The 20,400-nt window shown below is 38.5% G+C and overlaps 1 protein-coding gene across 1 annotated transcript in view; it reads left to right on the top strand.

Moving 5' to 3' along the window:
- Nucleotides 1-1,635: 1,635 nt before the first annotated feature.
- Nucleotides 1,636-20,400, top strand: part of nr6a1a (nuclear receptor subfamily 6, group A, member 1a) — a 125,914-nt gene continuing 107,149 nt past the window's right edge. The window contains exons 1-2 of the mRNA XM_008417362.2: nucleotides 1,636-1,870; nucleotides 2,082-2,387. Coding sequence (XP_008415584.1) covers nucleotides 2,321-2,387 — 67 coding nt within the window. The 5' untranslated portion in view covers nucleotides 1,636-1,870; nucleotides 2,082-2,320. The remainder of the gene's footprint in view (nucleotides 1,871-2,081; nucleotides 2,388-20,400) is intronic.

Here is a 20,400-nt window from a genome sequence, read left to right as displayed (position 1 = left end):
TCTTTAAATAAATTTGACTTGCAAAATTTGAAAAAAAGTTGCTCTAAGTCTAAGAATATCAGAGAGAATATGTTTCGTGGAGCATGAAGGATGCAAGTAAACTCTAAACACTTTCAAAGGATTTAAAAGTAAATGGAAGCAGCCATCTGCTGCTGATCAAATGCAACACATTCGATAATGTAGAAAACAATGTTGGGAGAAAACTGCACAAAGCATAACAACACAGACACTGGCTGTCAAGCAGGATGATAGAGGAATGATGGTTTGGAATTGTTTTGCAGCCACTTGTGAAGTCAAACAGTTATTCAGTTGACCATGAACTCCTCTGGTTACCTGAAGTATTCTTGAGTCAAATGTGAGGCCATCTGTCTGACAGCTGTATCTTGGCCAAAATAAGGTCACCAACAGTACAATGATCCCAAACAGCAAACCTGGCTGAAAAAGAAAAGAAACAAGTTGTCGCTCTGAGTCAGTCAATGCCAGATCTCAACCTAATTGAAATGTTGGTGTGAGACCTTCAGAGAGTGATGTAGAAAAGAATCTCTACAAACCAAAGATAACTTAATCAACATTACCTAAATAGGATTCAGAGGCCTGATGCTCTCTTACCTTGAGTTCACTCCACGGGTTTTCTCTTGGGGACGATCTGTGTCTGGTGATGTATTTTTGATTTGGCCAACGCTCATCACCCATTTTCAGTTTATTTGCAATAATGTACTCAATCACTACAATTAAACATAAATCACAGAGAACTATGATTTACAGGATCCAGTTTTTTCATGCTTAAGAGTTCATGAATAGCAGGTCTTCATAGTCCATCAGAGGGAGAATAGTTGAAGTAATCAGGTGCCTTCTGACTTGGTAGGAGAAAATCTTTTTACATACTTGTGATGGTAGAACAGAAAAGGCTTTTTCCTGCCCCACCCCTGGTCAACTTGGCATAGATACGGTTGTCACGGAAAGCCCTCTTTGCTGTAGCACTCTACAATGGAGACCACTGAAGATTGTTTCCCTGTGTGTGGTGGCAAAGATAAATATTGGTCCTTGTCCGGGCAAGGACCAATATTTCGGAAGCAAATTTATCTTTGCGTCATATTTGTTCTCCAGAGGAATAGGAAGTATAAAACTAATGGAACTATAGAACTAGTTCCATTAGTTCCCTCAGAGCGAAGGCAGCTGGCTGTCGCGAACTAATGGAACTATAGCACTAGTTCCATTTGTTCTATACTTTTGAAACTATTTTCCATTAGTATAGAAAATACTAATGGGGAGTGCAGAAATTCTTATCAGCTTAAAAAAAATAGTTACATTATTTTGTACAGATTGTTAGATACACTGACACCTGTCCCATTGGTACATATTTTCTGACGGTGCGAAAAAGTTGGTTTCGTCAGTATAAATATGATTTAAGTATAGTTAGACATAGTGAAGCATCCAGCAAAGGATGTTACACATGGTCTACTGAAAAAAATCATGAAACATTCTTTCTATAAAAACGTTGACGCGAATTTGATATACAAAAGTTAAGACAAACAAAATGCTTTCGTCAGTTGTAATCCATTATCTTCAAGTTAACAACTGGGATTTCGGTGGCCAAGTAGGACACTAAACTTCACTTCCCAGAATTCCCTCAGAGCGAAGGCAGCTGGCTGTCGCGTGCGCTGGTGTTGCTTTCCAGTTAAGCAGAAGAAACTAAAATAGGCCCAAAAAACCCTGAACGTGTCCAAACAACTCGACTAGTTTAAACTGGTTTCGCACATAACTGGTTTTACATTTGTGTTACAGTTCAAATGCAGAAGGTTGAGAAAAATGCTTTAATTCACCTGCGTTTACTTTGCTAGGTATACGCCTTTTCTAGTGAACTGAAAAGGTAAGGTCAGCTCTAATTATGTACAATTGAATTTGCATTTCGGTTTTCTGAGTTAAAACTCGGTATTTTGATAAGCTCTTTGATTATAACAAACTGAAAGGAATTATATGTTCGCATTGTTCGCGTGATATTTATTCTAACAATAAACCAAGCTTTTATTTGGCAAAAGCTACTTAAGTTCCCAGGTTACTGAACTCCGCCCTCCTTTCAGACCTCAAACGCACCATTCCTGGGTGTGTGTGGATCCAGTAATTCCCTGCTGACTGGAAACAGTTCGCTGAAAGGCATGGGACCGCGGTCCGAGCGGTGACACAGCAAAGCTGAGGACAGCTTGTTTCACTTTATAGCAACATCAACGTTACTGTCACCCCTCAACCCCGCCATCATCTCCCTGCTGTGTGGTGGTGAGGGGCAACGCTGGGCTGACTCCGGATCAGCCCGTGCTGGAGGATGGAGATAGAGAAGAGGACGAATGGGTTCGACTACCCAGAGAGAAACAACGCCAAGTCAGCGAACGGTAGGCTAGCACCGCGCCTCCATCCAAAACACATGGCTGCATGTTTGATGAGCCTCTGAGTGTGTCAGTGCTGCTGCTGCTGGAAGCGTCTGCAAACTGTTGCTGAGGGAGACGATTGAATTAAATAATAAGCTGCATTCCTAGAAGTAGTTTAGCGGGTGGGACGGAGTTTAGATTTATAAACTTACTCTTTCTGACCAAAGAGTAAAATTATAAGCAAAATTTGGCTTGTTACTCAAGAGGGAACGAATAAATTAGGGTTATTATTCCAAAGTGTGTGTGTGTGTGTGTGTGTGTGTGTGTGTGTGTGTGTGTGTTTACTTGCTTTTTGAGTTGTGTGTGTGTGTGTGTGATTGCTGGAGCTGCTGGGAACAGAGGTCGGAATGTTTTTATTTGGAGGTGGTCAGTCAGGCCCGAGGAGATCGTAAAAGGTGAACTTTTGAACTTGGAGAAGGCCCTGCAGCCATTAGCTTGTTAGTCTCCCAAATCCGGACAGAACAAGAACGGGTTGACATGGAGGAACGGGTTCTACCGGGGTTCTGCTGCCTGCAGCTCCTCACATGGCCCAGGTTTACAGTTTGCGAGGAATAAAAAATGAAAATAAAAAAGTGAATACAAAAAAACCCTCCTTTCTTCTCCGATTAATTGCGTCTTCATAGGATATTGTTCGGTAATATCGGCCTATTCCAGACCCAAACTGAGACTCACAGCACTTTGCAGCAGGCGCCAGTCCCATTTCGACCCCCCCATACAGGGAACAAAATTTATCGTCACATCCAAGATTAAAAGTCCCCAAACCCCGGCTCCTCTGAAGTAATGGTGCCCTGGCGCCACTGAAAGTTCGTTGTGGATGTTGTAAAAAATAACACATTTTAAATAAAATAAATATTCAATAAAACATTGGAGGAAGCATTCAGTGTTCCTCCAATGATTTTTRTGAAGTTGGTCATATACACGGAATTAATGATTATAATGAAGATAAAACTAATTGCCACGTTGAAACGTTTTAATAGTTGTTGGAATATTACATTTTCTCTGATATTTTTAGCATTCTCTTGCACAATTAGTTTCTCTTTACATTACAATCTTGTTCCTGGGCATTCTTGAAAGATATGGAGTTTTATTAAACCATTTTTGAGGTCTGGAACAGTCTGGAAATATGTCTGTGTTTCCAAACTGAATTTACCCGTCATTAAAAAATAATTAAATTTCTGTTTAGAAAGAGCTTTTTACAATAATTTGTAATTCATGTAAAAATTGACATCAGAACTAAAGTTTTGACGCTGGTTGAACATTTAGTTTTCATTTAAATGACACAGGTCACAAGTAAATGTCCACTCATTTCACTGCTTTTTCACCTAGACCAGGGGTGCCCAAAGTCGGTCCTCGAGAGCCAGCATCCTGCACATTTTAGTTCTCTCTCTGGTGGTAGTAACAACCTTTCAGCATGTCAATGTTCTTCTTAGGCCTTCTAACGAACCATCATTGGATCCAAGTGCGTTAAACCAGAGAGAGAACTAAAACATGCAGGATGCTGGCCCTCGAGGACCAACTTTGGGCACCACTGAGTATCAGTGTTTGAAATTGGCCCTGTGATCCCTCAGATTGAAGTGTGCTTCACCAAACAGTTTCCACAGATGTTCTTTGTTCTTATGTCTACATAAGAACGAATGTGTAGCTACGTCACAAATTTAGCTTTAAGTAATCAGTGTTACATGTACGATGACCAACCCTGATTTAAAAAGCCAAAGAATTATAGATTTTAATCTGTAGAGCTGGTGTAAGTTGGGCCACAAAACTAGTGAAATGGCCCTTTTYTGTTCAACAATATCAAGAGCCGAATTCAGTATTCTGTTTTCTTACCATGAACCATGTAGATAAATGAAAATGTTGTGCACATTTATCAGAAATGATAATAAAACATGTGGGGGAAAAAAATTCCATCAAATTTGAGTCTGAAAAAGTATGGAAATTTTTAAGTGGAAAATTTGTGGGAAATCTGATAATTAAATATGTTTTCATTTTTGACCATTGAAGGAAAAGCATCTTTGTTTTTCTTCAGTTTTCTTAGTAACTAAGTTGTAAACAAATCCGTTTCAAATGAAGAAAATCTATTGGCAGACTTGTTGAAAACAAATAACCAAGCAAAAATATATATATATATATTTATTGTTGCTTCATTATAAACCTATTTATTTATATAAAATGTGCTTCTTATCCATTTCTTGTCAATGTTTACATTTCATTCTCAGCTTTATAATATATAATGTGTATTATAATTGACAGAAAGGGAGATATTTATTTGACGTAAGCTAATGTGGTTCGATTTTGTAAAAACAGAATTTGTTGAAGTCTAGATTATTACTTACTCAACTCTGTCACTCCTTAACACAGTGAGGGTGTCTGAGTGATCATTAATGCTCAGTATGGTCACTAAAAATCCTAAAACTTGGTGGAAGGAGAACATTCTCTCCCTACAGATCACAGGAAAGCTTCTGCTTTTCTTTCTCTCTTATCGAACTGTATAAAACAGTTGTAGTTTTCCAACTCTAAAGGTAGCGAGGCACTGAAGATGTCACCTTGGAAACCATTCCCATTTTTATCGCTGCCACCCCAGGACACAGATGCCTCCAGATGTTGAGGTCCAGCTGGAAGAGCCATTCCTGTCTGCTGAATGGCAATGTCCACTCCTCAGGCCTATTTACCATCATCCACTATTGTTCAGAAGAAACAAAAGCAGCTTAGAGCTCGGGGCAACTCTGGTTCCACTCAGAGTCTCCGCATAACCACATTTAGGAAACAGACCTAATTTCTATTGATCCCTTCAAGCACAACACACGAGCTGCCCTGAAGTGTGCAGGTTTGGTGTGACTGAAGGCAGGGGAGGAGTAAGGCAGGACGACAGGTTTGTTGTTTATGTGGAGCTGATCCTGGGGGTTTGGGCGGCCTGGCATGAGCAGGGAGCGTAGGCTGAAAGAAAGTGCTTTGTCAGCCTCTGCTGTGGCTCCATGGAGCCGGTGAGGGGCTGTCCTGTCCCCTGGGAAGGGTAAGCAAGTGGAACAGGGACAGGATGTGACCCCCACTCTTTCCTTCTCCCCACCTCCCACTGTGATGATTGAATGATGACCGGTACAGTAGAATGGGAGTGGGTTTCTTTTGCAGCTGATGATGGTGGTGGGGGAGTAGGGGGTAGTAAAAGGTGAGGGGGCAGATATAATCCATCATGTTGCATTTCTTGTCTCTGGGTTTCTGTCACCAAAAGGCTTGTAGAGTTGCAGCTTGACGTCTCAGAGGAATCAGAGGAGTGATTAGTTTGACACAAATCCAACAAGAGCGGTGTGCTGTGTAGCAAGTTCTAGAGAAGAGCCTGAACAAAACCTAAAACTTTGCAGAAAAAAATAACAGGCACAATGGCAGTAGTTCAGATATTTCTATAACCAGGCTCGGAACCAGGCTATTTATGAGATGCTTGAAACACACACACATTCAAAACATCCTTTGGACAGTCTTGTTTCTCATTTAATTCTCCCAAACTCTGGAACCTTCTTCCCACAGACCAAAAACTAAAGACAGACATTAACATCTTTATTGGAGCCCAAAAGCTTAAATCTGGGCAAATCTGTTTACATGGGAATGGATGTTCTTCTAACAGTGGCCCGACATTCTGCTTTACAAATGTTAGTTTTCTCTTAGATTAAAAAAAAATATTGCTTCAATTGCAGTATCTGTATTTAATGACATTTTATTTGAAAACTATATATTGACTAAATATGCAATATTTTCAACTCAAAAAACATTTTTGCTGCTGAATTGAATAAATGGAGACATGAACTCAACAACAAATATGTATAGTTTTTAATCTTTGCTTCCACCATCAAATTGATGTAAATTGCTATTAGCTGTTCAGCTTTCCAGTGTTACAGGAAGCCCTGATCATTCATGGAACTTATTTGGAAAAAAAACTTTTTTTTTTCTTTTAGAAATGTGGACTGTGGATGCTGCGTCTGTGCTGTTGCACCAGCTTTAGCACTGAGATGCTATTTTAGGCTCAAATAGATTCACTGATAGACAAATTTAACACAACTGGCACAAAATAAAAGTGTTTTCCAGCGTCGCCTCAGATCGGTTTAGAAGCAGACATCAACTCCCGGTGGGGCAACAGAAGCAGCTTTGTTTTCCATGGCAGCTATTTGCTGATGTCGCAAACATAAAAAAGATTCTGCCTGAATGTTTGCATGTAAAAAAAAATAAAATGAAAAAAACAGACAGAAAAAGGAACTCAGTGAAAAACTGTTGTATGCTAAAAACAAACAATTGTGTTAACATTTTTAGTGCCTTAAAATGTATGTGATTAGTCTAAATTGACTTGTTAAAGTCCCAGGCCCAAAAATTATACTTTGAATTCAAAGAAAAGTAGACAGAGATGGAAGTTGTTTTTCAGAATTGTATATTATTTACAAATTCCGATTTTCTATAAATGTTTATACAAAGATGCTGCCATCAATCCTGACATTGTTTTTAAGAAAGACCAGACATGTTTTACATTGCACAGTTTAGAGATTTTAAAAAGAATCTAGTATGCAGTAATCAGCAGTAGAATGGTGGCGACTGTGTTCCTACTAGAACAACATCCGGTTTCTAAGGCGATAGCAGATCTGACCAGATCGTTCATGTATACAAGAGTGTAAAGTTTGCAGTTGGGAAAACTTCTGAAACTTAATTTGTACAAAAAAATTGTATGTTACTTATTTTTTGTAGCGTACAAAATGGTGCATGGACATATCACTATACACGTCGCCTTTATAAATCCGTGATGTTTAGAGCAGGAGCGTAACATTCAGTGTCTAACATAATACTGTCAGGGGTTTGGAATTGTAGTTTTTTGCACAAGTCTTCATTCCCCATGAGGTAAATTCCAGGCAAACTGCACCACCAGGTGCTTTTATGTCTCTCCCTACAGTGCTGGTTGTTTAAGTCTCCAAAATTCTGCACTTAGGGTGCACTGATTGAAGTTTGCTGGCTGTTTGCAGATTACTGAGCTCTAAAAAGCTTGACCTGGCGATACTGATTTATATTTTTTGTCTGAAAATGTTGCTAAATAAAGCAAGTAGAGATGTGCCGATCAGGTTTTTTCCTGCCGATACAGATACCGATCACCCATGAGGGCTGATAGCTGATTCCGATCACCGATACCAATCACATAATTATTATTATTTTAGCATAAACACTACCGGTTACATTATGTGGAAAAAGGAACCATGAATTCACCTTAATTTAGACAAAAACTTTTTTTCCAAGAAGAAAACTAAACAAAACAAGCATTCTGCAAATTGTACTGCTATCGGTAATACTATCTTTAACAGACTGATAACATATGAAGGCTCTGAAGAGGCTAAATAATGCAAAGAGCCAAAATAAAACCTCTCAACATTGCCAAAAAAATTCAAGTATAAAACTTAACATTCAAAGGCAAATACAGGATCCATTACAATAAACAATCCAGAGTTACTGATTGAAAACTTCCTGATAGCATGGCGGCTAGCTGATTACTGCTAGTTCTGAGTGGCAGTTTCTGACTGAGTGGAGTAATTATGCAGAACAGGGAGGAGATCGATTATTTTTTTAGAGATTATCTGTCTCATGTTAGGACAGCAAAAGTTTTAATACGTATGTAAAATGTATTTTTTTAGGTTAGATGCTGCAGCTTTAAACAGAGGTTCGGTGTGAGAGTCACTACCAGGTGGAGCAGAAGCGGYGCTCCGTCTGTGAAATATTACTACCTGTAGCGCRTAGCAGCGGTTCAACAGCRAGAGCAGAACCAGCGTCTTACATCGCACCTCGAAGATTTAAATAATTTTGCGGGTTATTTGTTTAGCTTTCTGACCGTCATGCTAATCCGGGTGAGTGTTTGTAGCGGTGCGCTGCTTTACATGCTACCTGATCCTCCATATGTCTTTTTTACTGCAGTGAGCCTCGATGTAGCCAAACTCTGTCAAGTATGGCATTGTTTTTATGTCGCATTAGCTTCGTTGTGTTGATGCATTTTGACCTGCTTCACCCCACGTGCTTCAATTTTCCGCTGCAACACGCAAACTTCCCCATTCACTCAGTGCGTTATAGTTCCACATCGCTTAGGATTTGTTGCTGCGTGTTTGCGCAGTGTRAAGGAAAGAGGAGACCAGCTGCACAGACAGGCTGCGAAATGAGATGCAGGTGATCTATATCGGCAACAAGAACCAATGATCGCCGATCACCGATCATGCACTTTTTCACAAAAATCGGCCAGATTATGATCGATGACCGATCGACCGGCACACCTCTAATAGCAAGAGAGTCGCTGAGTTGGTGACAGTGGGGTGACTATTGTTAACTGTGAACGTGTGGGTCTGTCAGTCAAACTTCTCTCGCAGCAGAGAAAAAGAGGACAGTGGCTGATTTTCAGGTCTTTGCTGAGGTAGATGAGATCAGTGGAAAAGATCATTTTCACATGTGTCAGCCGATCACTGATCTCACAATTAAGAAAATCGTGGCTAACTTATTGGCTGGTCGACTTGTCGGTGCACCCTAGTTGCACTCATACAAAAGTACTCTTGGTTCCCTCTAATTCACCGTATACATCCTAACTTTATGAACTTGGCTTGGGATGCCATTATGTTATCCATGCCACTTTTCAGCATTTTAGATTGAACTCTTTTGCATATTTGGCCGTCTTTTTTCTTACTTTTTTCTTTCACATTTGTATACATATTTCCACACTTCATCATAAATATGTATGCAAGTCCAAAAATGTTGTCAAAATATTGATGTATGCCCTTTGCTATGTAAACTTTGAACTTTAAACGAAGCATTTATGTGCAGTGTTGTGGCAGGAAGTCTCCTTTGCCCCAGAGGTTTAAAGGCTGAATGTCCTTGATGCTTTGGCTCTTGTTTCTTGGCAACATGTTTGAGGTCAGGCTGATGGAGGTCAAATGGTGATGCATCGCCACAGCAGCAGTGGAACGCAGCTCAGTACTGAGGTCCATGCATGATGGATACTGCATATTTTTGTGATTTTGACCCTTTTTCATTTTCTGCCAAAATTGCTTGAATTTCAGAGACATGTTTCCAGTAGTTCATAGAATAAAAGAACAATGTTCATTTTACTCAAAGGTATACCTATAAAAAGTAAAATCAGAGAACTGATAATTTTGCAGTGGAACTGAACTGAAAATAATTTATATAAAATAATGTCTTCATTTATAATGCAAGTCTAAATGTTTTATTTGTGTGTGTGTGTGAGGGGAGGTATATCATGTGACATGCGGGGGGCGAGGGGGAAGTGGCAGGTAAGTGCTATTTGAACGAGGAGCAGGGACAGTGGGATGATGCTCCTGAAGGATTATTGCCTCTGCGCTCGGCTGACCTCAACATAACCCAGCAAAGTATTTACAGCCTCCACTTGATCCATGAGCTGCAGGGCTGGGGCACTTTGCCTGCTCGCTCCTGGCAGAGGTAGAAGGACTCTAACAGATGCTAATGGAAGCCCATGCACCGTAGCCCTACGTCTGTGCTGTGTGATGGAGTATGGAACAAGCTGGAGTATCATGACGCAATGATGCTTGATCTGAGAGTTGGGCTTTTGTCAGGCTTCTGTGATATTCATCAAGTCGCCAACCCAGAGGCAATAAATGCCTTCAGTTTGAGTTTGGTTGGAGGATGACTTTATAGGCAGCTGTAAAGCACTGAACTTGGTATGTAGTGTAGTGAGTGCCCTCACTACACTACTGATCTCACAACAAATTGATCTGTTGAACAGAAACTATTCTTCTTACCTGAACACAAACATGCATAGATTTCTCCAGGTTGTAAAAGAACAGTTTTTGCATATTTTTGCTATTTAACAAGTACTATCAATACAAACAATATTTACACAAACTATATTATTTCTACACAATATTTAGGAGTGCACCGTTTGCAGTTTTCTGGCCAATCAGGGATCTTTATAAAACCTGACTTCTGATTTTGGTTGACATACTTTTTTTTATGTTTGAAAAATCAGTAAATGTAGCAACAAAGTTACTAAGTTGTGGAGGTTGTCTACAACATCCTTCATGTCAGAGTCAGAGTTCACCATTGAAACAATAAATTAATTTCTTTTCCATGATAACTGTTAGCAGTCTGATTATTACAGATCCCTAGATCACACTTTTGTCGCTGGTGTTCTATCTAAAGTTTTTCTACTGATGCCGATACTGATTTTTAACCAACTATGATTTCATTTCATTAATTAATAAAGATACAAAAAACGATTTTAAACAGTTCTAATCTAAAAAAATTTATTATTTATATTTGTGTGAACTTTTAGCCCAGCGATGTTTTAACTAATTGGAAAAAGTGTTGTACTGTTGAGTTTCGAAAGGACTAGCCACGGATTAGTTGATGAAGTTGGAAATGATCAGGTCTTTGCCATGAACAAATTTAAAAATATTTTTGCATCCTTCTTTTATTGATAAAGTTTAGACTCATTAGTGGAATAAAAATGGAAATGTAGTTCAACTCAATAATTAACTTTTAAATTTTAACAGTTTTTCAGCGTTTTTACCTAATTTAGTTAAACTAAAGTGTTTGTTTTTTTTTCTTTGATCACCAGTTCAAAACCAAATCAGTACTATGTGGCTTAATGTAAGAAACAAAGATAATAAAATAACATTTAAAAATAACTTCCTGTTCTTAAGCTTGTTAAAGTCTTGGGATATTTAATTTTTCTCAAAAATCAGGTTAATATCAGGGTGGTACGATTGTATCTAGATTGCCCAGGGACAGAGTCTATTGGCTGCCGGTCACATCCAGCTGATGTGGACGGTCTTTTATGGGGTTAGAGCTAATTCTAATCAGATGGCTGCTGTAGGCCTGAGTTTGCTCAGTGCTATATGCTAGCTGGCTCTGTGAGGCAATAAAACTCTGACCCCTGGTATGATGAAAGAGAAGTTGCTCCTTTGAGCATGTCAAGTGGTGGTGATAGAACCCCTACTCCACCTCCACCCCCCCTCACTGACCACAGCGTGACCCAGAGCCCAGTCACGTATCAACTGTTAATGTTGATTAGATGCATGGAACAAACACAATAAAAGTCATCGTTTCTTTGACGTCTTGAAGAGGGTAACAAATTTAGGTGCATCTACCATCATGTACTTTTTTGCTGCAACAATATGAAATAATAATCTAAAAGTGGGAGGCTATCCAGTCGTTGATCTGAATACATCTACTTTCCCCAATTAAAAAAAACATCCACCACACAACTATTGACAAATCTTCTTCCCTGTATTGTACAATCAGTTTGTCTTTGATTTTGTATAATCAATGTATCAATTAAACAATCAGTCTCTTTATTTAGAGCAGGCTCTATACATGACAGTAACGGAGTGTGCTTTACATAAGATCAAGAGATGAAGCAATGATGAGCTAGACGAGGCTTAGCTTGAAAACAATGTGCTGAAATGTCTGGTTAACAGAGATGATGATGGTGTGAAGAATTGAGGAAACATGAGGAGAGGACATGGAAGGTAGCAAAATTCTAAGAAGCATAGATTCTAAAATACTTTGTGTTGGACTAAGATCAGAATACATATGATAATAAAAAATAGAAATATTACATAAAAAAACTGAGGAAAAATAGAATCTACATTATGTTTAAATAAATGGTATAAAACAGACAAAAAGTAAATAAAAATCTATATTAAGGCAGATTAACTTAAGGCAAGGTGAAACTAGAAATTAATAATTATTAAAGTTTTTTGGTGGAACTAGTGGTCTATATTTGCAGTATTAGACAGTATAACCAAAAAGATAGACCATTTACTTTTAAACATTAATAATGTCATCATGTCTGTAGGAAGATGAGGGTCATATTAACAAAATGATTCCTCACTGATGGTTTTTGTTCTTCCTTTGGGTTTTATCAAAATAGCTATTTTGGAAGACCTGAGGGGTCTGGATGGCTCGTATCATTAAAGTGGGAAGGTCTGATAAAAAAGTGGGACTGAGACCATTAATGTCCAAAACCATGAACATCAAACTGTCAGATACTCTACTGATAAACTATAGGATCAATATTTGCACTACTCCTAGCTGTTTTCTTTTGTAATTTTCATTGATGAGTGTGTACACAGAAAGCGTGTGCTACAGAGTCGCTGTAACTCATGAAAACCAATCCGTTTCCATGAAAGACTGGTAAGTTTTTCTTTTGAAAATCTTTACTTGTTTAAAAAAATATTGCTATTTCCCTTGAATGAGCTGAAGAAAGTTCTCCTCTAACCATAACTTTGTGTTTTAAATGCAATAAAAAAATGCATTGATTAACTTTAGGTAGTCAGATGGAAAACTTACATTTTGTAATGTTATAATGAGCATAAACATTTTTCCTTAGAGGCTGTTATGGTTGAAAGCTGCTAAAATTTAAGCTAGTGAAAAGTATTATAGTATTTTACATGAAGTCGTCCACTGGAATTTATTTCAAGAAAAGCAGATTTAGTAGAGGTGTTGCGCGAATTTGACTGGTATTAGGAGGCCAGCACCACGTGGCTACATGCTTTTGTCAGCCAGAAACACTGAGTATGACAGCACTGACATGTGGATCTGCTGTGCTGTGCCTTGTTACACAACAAGGTCAAGGGTCAAATGTTGAGGTCAACGTATGACGGCGAAGCTGCCTGTTAAGTCGGCCCTTAAGTTCCATCACAATCTGTCAAATCTTGCATCCACCCCAGTGTGTGCTGAGAGGCTGCTAGTAGATCTCGGCCTAACGGCAGACTGCTGATCTGCACGGACGGACATTTCTGCAAACAAATTTAATATTTATTTGCAGAAAATGAGAAATAGTCAAAATCCCCAACAAATTTGCAGTGCTTTCAGACCTCAAATAATGCAAAGAAAACAAATTCATATTCATATAGAAACAACAATACTAATGTTTTAACTCGGGAAGAGTTCAGAAATTAATGTTTGGTGGAATAATCATTAAGTTTTCAATAGGGTTCAGTGCAGTGGTCTCTTCATTTGTTCCAGAGCTGTACATATAGTGTATGCGCGTGTGTGTGTACTGAAAGAGCACAAATCAGTTCTATTTTTCTAAGATGAAAGGCTAATTGTTTATAATTTGCTAAATTTGAAAAAAAATTACATTATATTCAGGGTTTCCCCCAGAAAACTTGCTAAGCCTGGTGGTCGGGGCGTCGAGGCGGTCCACCGTGTTTTGTATTAAAAGATGTTAAGTTGACAGGAAATGTAAAAGTATTAGTGTGTAATTATATGTTAAGGAAAAACATCTCCAGTGAAATGGTATTTAAACCCACAAGTAGTCTAAAAATAACAAATTTGCACTTCTGTTTAATCCAAATTAAGTCAGCAGCTCCATCATGTCCCCAGAGCTTCAGGGGCCCCATAAACGCTAATATTTTAAAACAGACCACAGATGCATAAATGTAACACTTGTTTATTGAGATGATCAATGCTGTTAAATTTTCTTCAATTGTTTAGGCATACATAAATTAAAAGATTTTAAATTGTTTAACATTTAGGTCCAAGATTTTAAGGAGCTAGCAAGTTTACTTTGTAAAACTTCAAAGAACAATATTCATAGTTAGATTGTTTTGTTAACGTAGCAACAATCTGATGCTGTGAGTTTAATCTTTGAATTTACAAATACAAATGAGTAAACTGGGATTATAACTTATTGCTTTTTAGGCTGGCCAATTAAACTACCCCCTTCTCCCATATTTCACTAAATCTAACACAGAAGCTGTTAGAGGTGCTGATATTTTTAGCCCCTAAGGGGCCCCTAAATCAAATTCTGCTCCAGGCCTCATACAGTCCTGCTTGATGAGGTAATCTGCTGCACTAYGCAGAGATGCGCAACAAACGCGAGATTTAATTCAATGCTGCTAATGTGGCTTAGTAACTCTTCCATTTCGTGTCTGTTGAGTTTTTAATAAGCGTCACAGAAACTATTCTGGTTGGTCGAGTTTATGGGACGAGTTTCTCAGATCTCCGTGTGGCCGCGCGCATTAACTCTTAAGTAGATAACGCATTTGATATGGTTTGATGCCTCGTGTAACCGGAAAAATAATAATAAAAATAATAATAAAATAATATAAAATCAGGGTGATGCGTGACTCCGAGGAGAGCGTGAAAGCTCTTCACTGGGCTGAACCTGCATGATGAGGTTAACGCTGCTGGTTATCCACAAATACTCCGGCCAACCGGGACCACAGACATAAACTTTACAGGGAAGACAGACACAGAACCACACTCTGGGCAGCGTGTTGAGATGTAAACGCAGCATATAATTGTTCATTCACAAAGATAAATCATTCTCACCACTCCACAACGCAACCTCTGAATTCGCTACAAGTTATTCCTGCGGTTCACATTGAGCTGCGCAACCAGAGCTAACGCGGTGGGTTTTAAACTCTTACCTAGAGTTCTCCAAAGGATCATAATTCCTCACAGTAGGTTTATGTAAATATCCATACAGGTCAGCCTGTGTCCAGTTTGAGTGAAAGGAGGCGCCCGCGATCCGCACTGAGGTAAAGCAGAGGCAAAGCGCAGAGGCACCAGCTGTGTGATTAGTCCGCGCGCTGTCGGTTTTAAATGCATAAACTATAAACCTATCTATTATAAACTTATCATTTAGGAATAAATCTGCTCTGCTAGTGAAATGCTAAGAGCAATAGAGACGCTTGCAGCTTGGCTTTAAAAAACAAAACAAAAAAGAAAACAATTTTTTTTCCCCCTAGAAACGTAAACAAGCAACGCTTAGCCTGGCGGCGGGGCTAGTAAAGCATGGCGGGCCGCCAGGCTTATAATACACTGGGGGAAACCCTGATATGTTATCAATTTCTTGTCAGCTGCATTAAATACTGACTGAATAAACAAAGTTGTTTTCTCACGTATTAAATGTAAACATATGTATAAAATAATACGGATAAAAATTTGACAAACGTATGACTAAGATTAAGACTAAGTGTGGTTGCAATTCTTCAATTACTTGAATTACAACGTAAAATAAAGATATTTAAAACAATTTTTTAATCAACTCAGGATGTGTCTTTGAGTATTTTTTATACATTTTTTTGGCCTCTTGAATATTTCCTTTTTTTCACAGGATCATTTTTACTGTAAGCAAGAAGTCAGGAATGTAGATTTCTGAAATGCACGTTTCTTCTTATTAGAATTCTAAATTACATGTACACAATATTCTTGGACAGGAAACATTACTTCAGCTAAGAGCTACATACACATGGATGGAATAACTGTATCGATAGTGTTGAGTTTTGATAGATTATTGATTCTGAAATGTTGGAACATTTTAGTCCTAAGTTGTTGGTTGTCTCGGCCTATAATTGTCATAGCATCTGCTCCCCCAGGTGGCGGATGCTATGACAACAATGATGTATTACTATTTCTATATTATATTACTATTTCTATATTACTACAAAGTCATAATCACAAGTTTAAAAGTAATTTTAAACATATTTTTTTTATCACTTTTTAAAATTTCACCTAATCACATCAGGAAGACCTGGCATTTCTCATTTTTGGCTCACTGAAGACTTCAAGTATCCTCTTTCTACAGTCTACTCTTTCTACAGAATAGGCATATGTGGAAATTTTCTTTTATCATTACTGTTTGCAAATTCATCAAAGTCAAGTTTAAATATTAACATTATTACTAGTGTTATAATTGTAATATTTTTTATTTGGTTTGTCATCAACACACAGAATAAATAAATTCTTRATGTTAGATGAGCAAAAGGATACTGAACGCGCTCTGACGTCCTTGACTCTTTAGACCAGTGTTTCTCAACCTTTTTCGGGCCAGCGCCCCACTAGCCTTTATCCAGGTCTCTCACTGCCCCCCACCAAAGAATTTGTAGGCTACTTTGCACTGACCATTATTGTGTCATTAATATTACTATCACTATTGTAGATGTTTTGATTTTTATGCTTGTTTCTGTATCATCATCAAAAATAATTTCCCAGAGAACAAAAAAGTAATGGGAATAGAAATTATTTTCACAGGCGTCTACGAAAAATGCAATGAACATTCAACTTAAAATTTGTAGGCCTAACAGCAGCCAATCAGAGTGGAAAAAATATTATTTTGTGCCATTTTCTAGTTGTTAAATATTCCACAAAATGACCAGATAAAAGATGTACAACAATGCCAGTTTAAACTTTGATCTATTTGCAAAACGATAGAGCTGTAACTACATTAATCATAGCTCTTCTTCTCTTCAGTGTTTGTCAGTTTCTGGTGGTGCAGCTCTGTGCTGCCTTAGGAGAATGGGACATCAACGTATCAATCATAAAATTTCACCCACATAGTATTTATTGTGCAAACCAGAGCTTCCAGTGGAAAAACAAAAGTTCCAGGTCCTTTTAATGCCATACAAATATGAGACAGAAACATGGATTATATCTTTATATAAACCTGTTTATTGATTTATAGATTAATAGTTTTACTGGACAGAAATTACAAAGAACAAATCTGGTTCTTAATCAAATCCTAAAGAGTCAAATTGAAAGTGTCATGGAGTCATCAGCCTCATGATATTAACACTGACATGAAAATAATATTGAAGAAATAAATATATCAAATCTAATTAAAAACATAAATAAGTGATAAATTCTTTACTGTTATGGTCTGTAAGATATTATTATTCTCAGTACTAGATGTGGTCTCAACAAACCCTTGACATTTCAACAATATTATTTTACCTTTTATCTGGAAGTAGTGTCTGTTTACTGCGACAGACTGGCGACCTGTCCAGGGTGTAACCCGTCTCTCGCCCGGTACGCTAGCTGGAGATAGGCACCAGCAACCCTCCCGAACCCACTGAGGGACAAGGGTGTCAGAAAATGGATGGATGGATGGTGTCTGTTTATTCTCTCTGTATTAAGTATTGCTCGAAAGGTCTTGCCATACCAGTTTATTCCTCTGTATTTACTTTTTATTCTTGCATTTTGTTCTTCATTCATTTCCATTTAGTTTCATTTGATTAGTATTATCCTCTCTTGGTGTATTGCTTTGTCCACTTTAGTTTCTTTCCTTTTGCTAGATTTATTTTAGAATTTATTGACGCTCACCACCAGTAATCTTCACTCATCACCTGCTGCGCCGCCTAATCGTCATGTGTTTCACATCATGTGTTGATTTTTTCACTGTTCAGCGTCGGATTCTCTGTTTTTATGCCATAATTCACATCTAGTCCACCGCTCCGTTTTATGTCCCGCTTCTCCTGTTTCATAGTTTTGCGCAATGTGAACATCTTTTTTTTAAGCCCCTAAGGTACAGGGCGGTCTGGAAGCATATCGATGGGGAAAAGGCAGACTGACATAAACCTTTTAAAACAACTGAAACAATTTCTGTATTCTGAATATTGAAATTTAAAAGTGCTGTGTTGTTCTATCACCCCTGTTTCATACCGGACCACTTACAGCACCGGCGTTAAGGCTATAAAATGGACGTCCTCTATTGTGGTATCACCCATGGAGGGATTTCTTTATTTAAATGGGTACATTTTTCATAGGGATACACAGTGAGGGTATCGTGATTTTAGCTACCAGTAGCAGGAGAACGGAGCTGCGYCAAGAAGCTAACAGAAGCTAACAAACACTGAATAGAAGAAGAGCTGCCATCGATACAGTTGCAGCCAAGCATGRTTTAATGTTACACAAGACAGTTTTACCAAGTTGCTCAAAGTCTAAACTGGCATTGTTGTGCATTTAAGGTGTAAAGTTTACCTTTGACCAAAGGCATCCCAGTGCCCCCCTTTTGTAAAAATGTCCACCAGCGCCCCCTGCCGTCCTCTGAACCCCCCCTGGGGGGGCGGTACCGCCCACATTTAGAACCACTACTTTAGACATTATTTAGACATTTACTTTTTCTGAAAATCAATAAGCATTTATTCCATCCAAAATTACTTGGTCTGTAAGGGTGCTGAAAAAGGTGGAAAGTGACACTAAATAGAACTAGAAAACTAGAGAAAGTGGCACACAGACGATTCCACACTGCTTACTTCTTCACCTGGTCAACACATATCATTTGTCTTCATATCACATGGTTAAGTCCATTTCTGTCGGGATTGACAGAAATCGCTCTTATTTTTTTATCCATTAAATGTACTTTTATATTCATTTGGATTTCTAGAGTTTTTGATTTCTTTGTCCTATCATTAAGTAACAGATTTACAAATAAACTCTTATTTCAACAATTGTTAAACTCAGGAAAATTTATTTTACTATACTAACACAAGAAGAAATGTCTCAATTGATGTAATGCTCCTAAGTCTTTTATTATTTTCTTACCACGTGTTGAGCTTTGACAACACCAAGCTGATCTAGCTTTGGTCTTATCACAACATCACAGCCAGGTGGTCGCGTTACTAGCGCCAACATCTCCCCTCTTCACTTTGTTATAACCCCATCTGTTCCTCCAAGACTGTCTGAAGCAAACTGAAACTCCTTACTGTCATGCATGGATGTCTTTATTGGAGGGGGTGGAGGGGCAAAGTGGTGCCCAAGGGGTAAAGAAGCCCTCTCTACTCTGACCTCTCAGCAAGCATGGGATTCATTATGTCCTGCTGCTGCAGCAGAGTGAAAACAATGATGTATCTGTGGCACTGCTTCCTCTCATCCATCTTGCAAGTGGGAAAGAGTGATTGATTGAGCAGAACGCTGATGTCACACAACTAAGACCTGTTTTTTTGACCTTTATTCACCCGATGTAATGGTCCATCTTCATTGTCTGTCCTACATCACATACCTGTAAATAAGTTTTGTCACTGTAACGACCTCATTAGAATCCTGTAATCTGGGATATGCGGATGCATTGGTAACATGGCACTACCCTCTTTTGGGTCACACTGGAAAATCCCGCACTGACCATTTCCTATTTACACAAAACGCCATGCTGGCATTACAGCATAGATTATCACATCAAATTATTATTTTTTATTAATTTGGTTGAAACATTCAAAGTGTCATTGTTTRTATAGTAGGGACAAATATGAGCCTAACTGAGTGTGCTCATTTAGTAAAAGTATTCTTAAACCGTTTCTGCTCAGTTTTGTTGAGTTTTAATGATGATTGATTTTAAACCCAAGATTATGACCATATAATAGTCTTCAAATAATACTACTGGGCACATAAGACAGAGGACTCATTTTGCAGAATTCAAACGGAGCAGTAGAAAATTAGAAAAAGATGGTGTAAATCTTTGCTTTACCCTGTTGTCTACATAACTGTGATCCCTGGTACCAAACCTTTTCTTCATCACACACCTGTCTTCTTCTCATTCTTGTACATTAGCACATGTTTCCCCTGTGATGAAATCTTTCTTCTATATTAGCGGTTCTCAACTTGGGCGGTACTGGCCCCCAGGGGCGCGTTCAGAGGTCAGCAGGGGGCGCTGGCGGAAAATGTTACAAAAGGGGGGCACTGGGATGCCTTTGGGGGGCGTTTGGTCGAATGTAAACTTTACACCTTAAATGCTCAACAATGCTAGTTTAGACTTTGAGCAACTTGGTAAAACTGTCTTGTGTAACATTAAACTATGCTTGGCTGCAACGGTATCCATGGCAGCTCTTCTTCTATTCAGTGTTTGTTAGCTTCTGTTAGCTTCTTGGCGCAGCTCCGTTCTCCTGCTACTGGTAGGTAAAATCACAATACCCTCACTGTGTATCCCTCTGAAAATGAACCCATTTAAATAAAGAAATAGAGAAATCCCTCCAAGGGGGATACCACGATAGAGAGCGTTCATTTTATTGCCTTAACACCGGTGCTGTAAGTGGTCTGGTATGAAACAGGGGTGATAGAACAACACAGCACTTTTAAATTTCAATAATCAGAATGCAGAAATTGTTTCCGTTGTTTTAAAAGGTTTATGTCAGTCTGCCTTTTCCCCATCGATACGCTTCCCGACTGCCCTGTACCTTAGGGGCTTAAAAAAAAGATGTTCACATTGCGCAAAACT

The sequence above is a fragment of the Poecilia reticulata genome, linkage group LG9 (assembly GCF_000633615.1).
Source record: "Poecilia reticulata strain Guanapo linkage group LG9, Guppy_female_1.0+MT, whole genome shotgun sequence".
Taxonomy (NCBI): Eukaryota; Metazoa; Chordata; class Actinopteri; order Cyprinodontiformes; family Poeciliidae; genus Poecilia; species Poecilia reticulata.
Note: the sequence above shows the minus strand (reverse complement) of the source record. Positions and strands in the feature narration are given on the sequence as shown.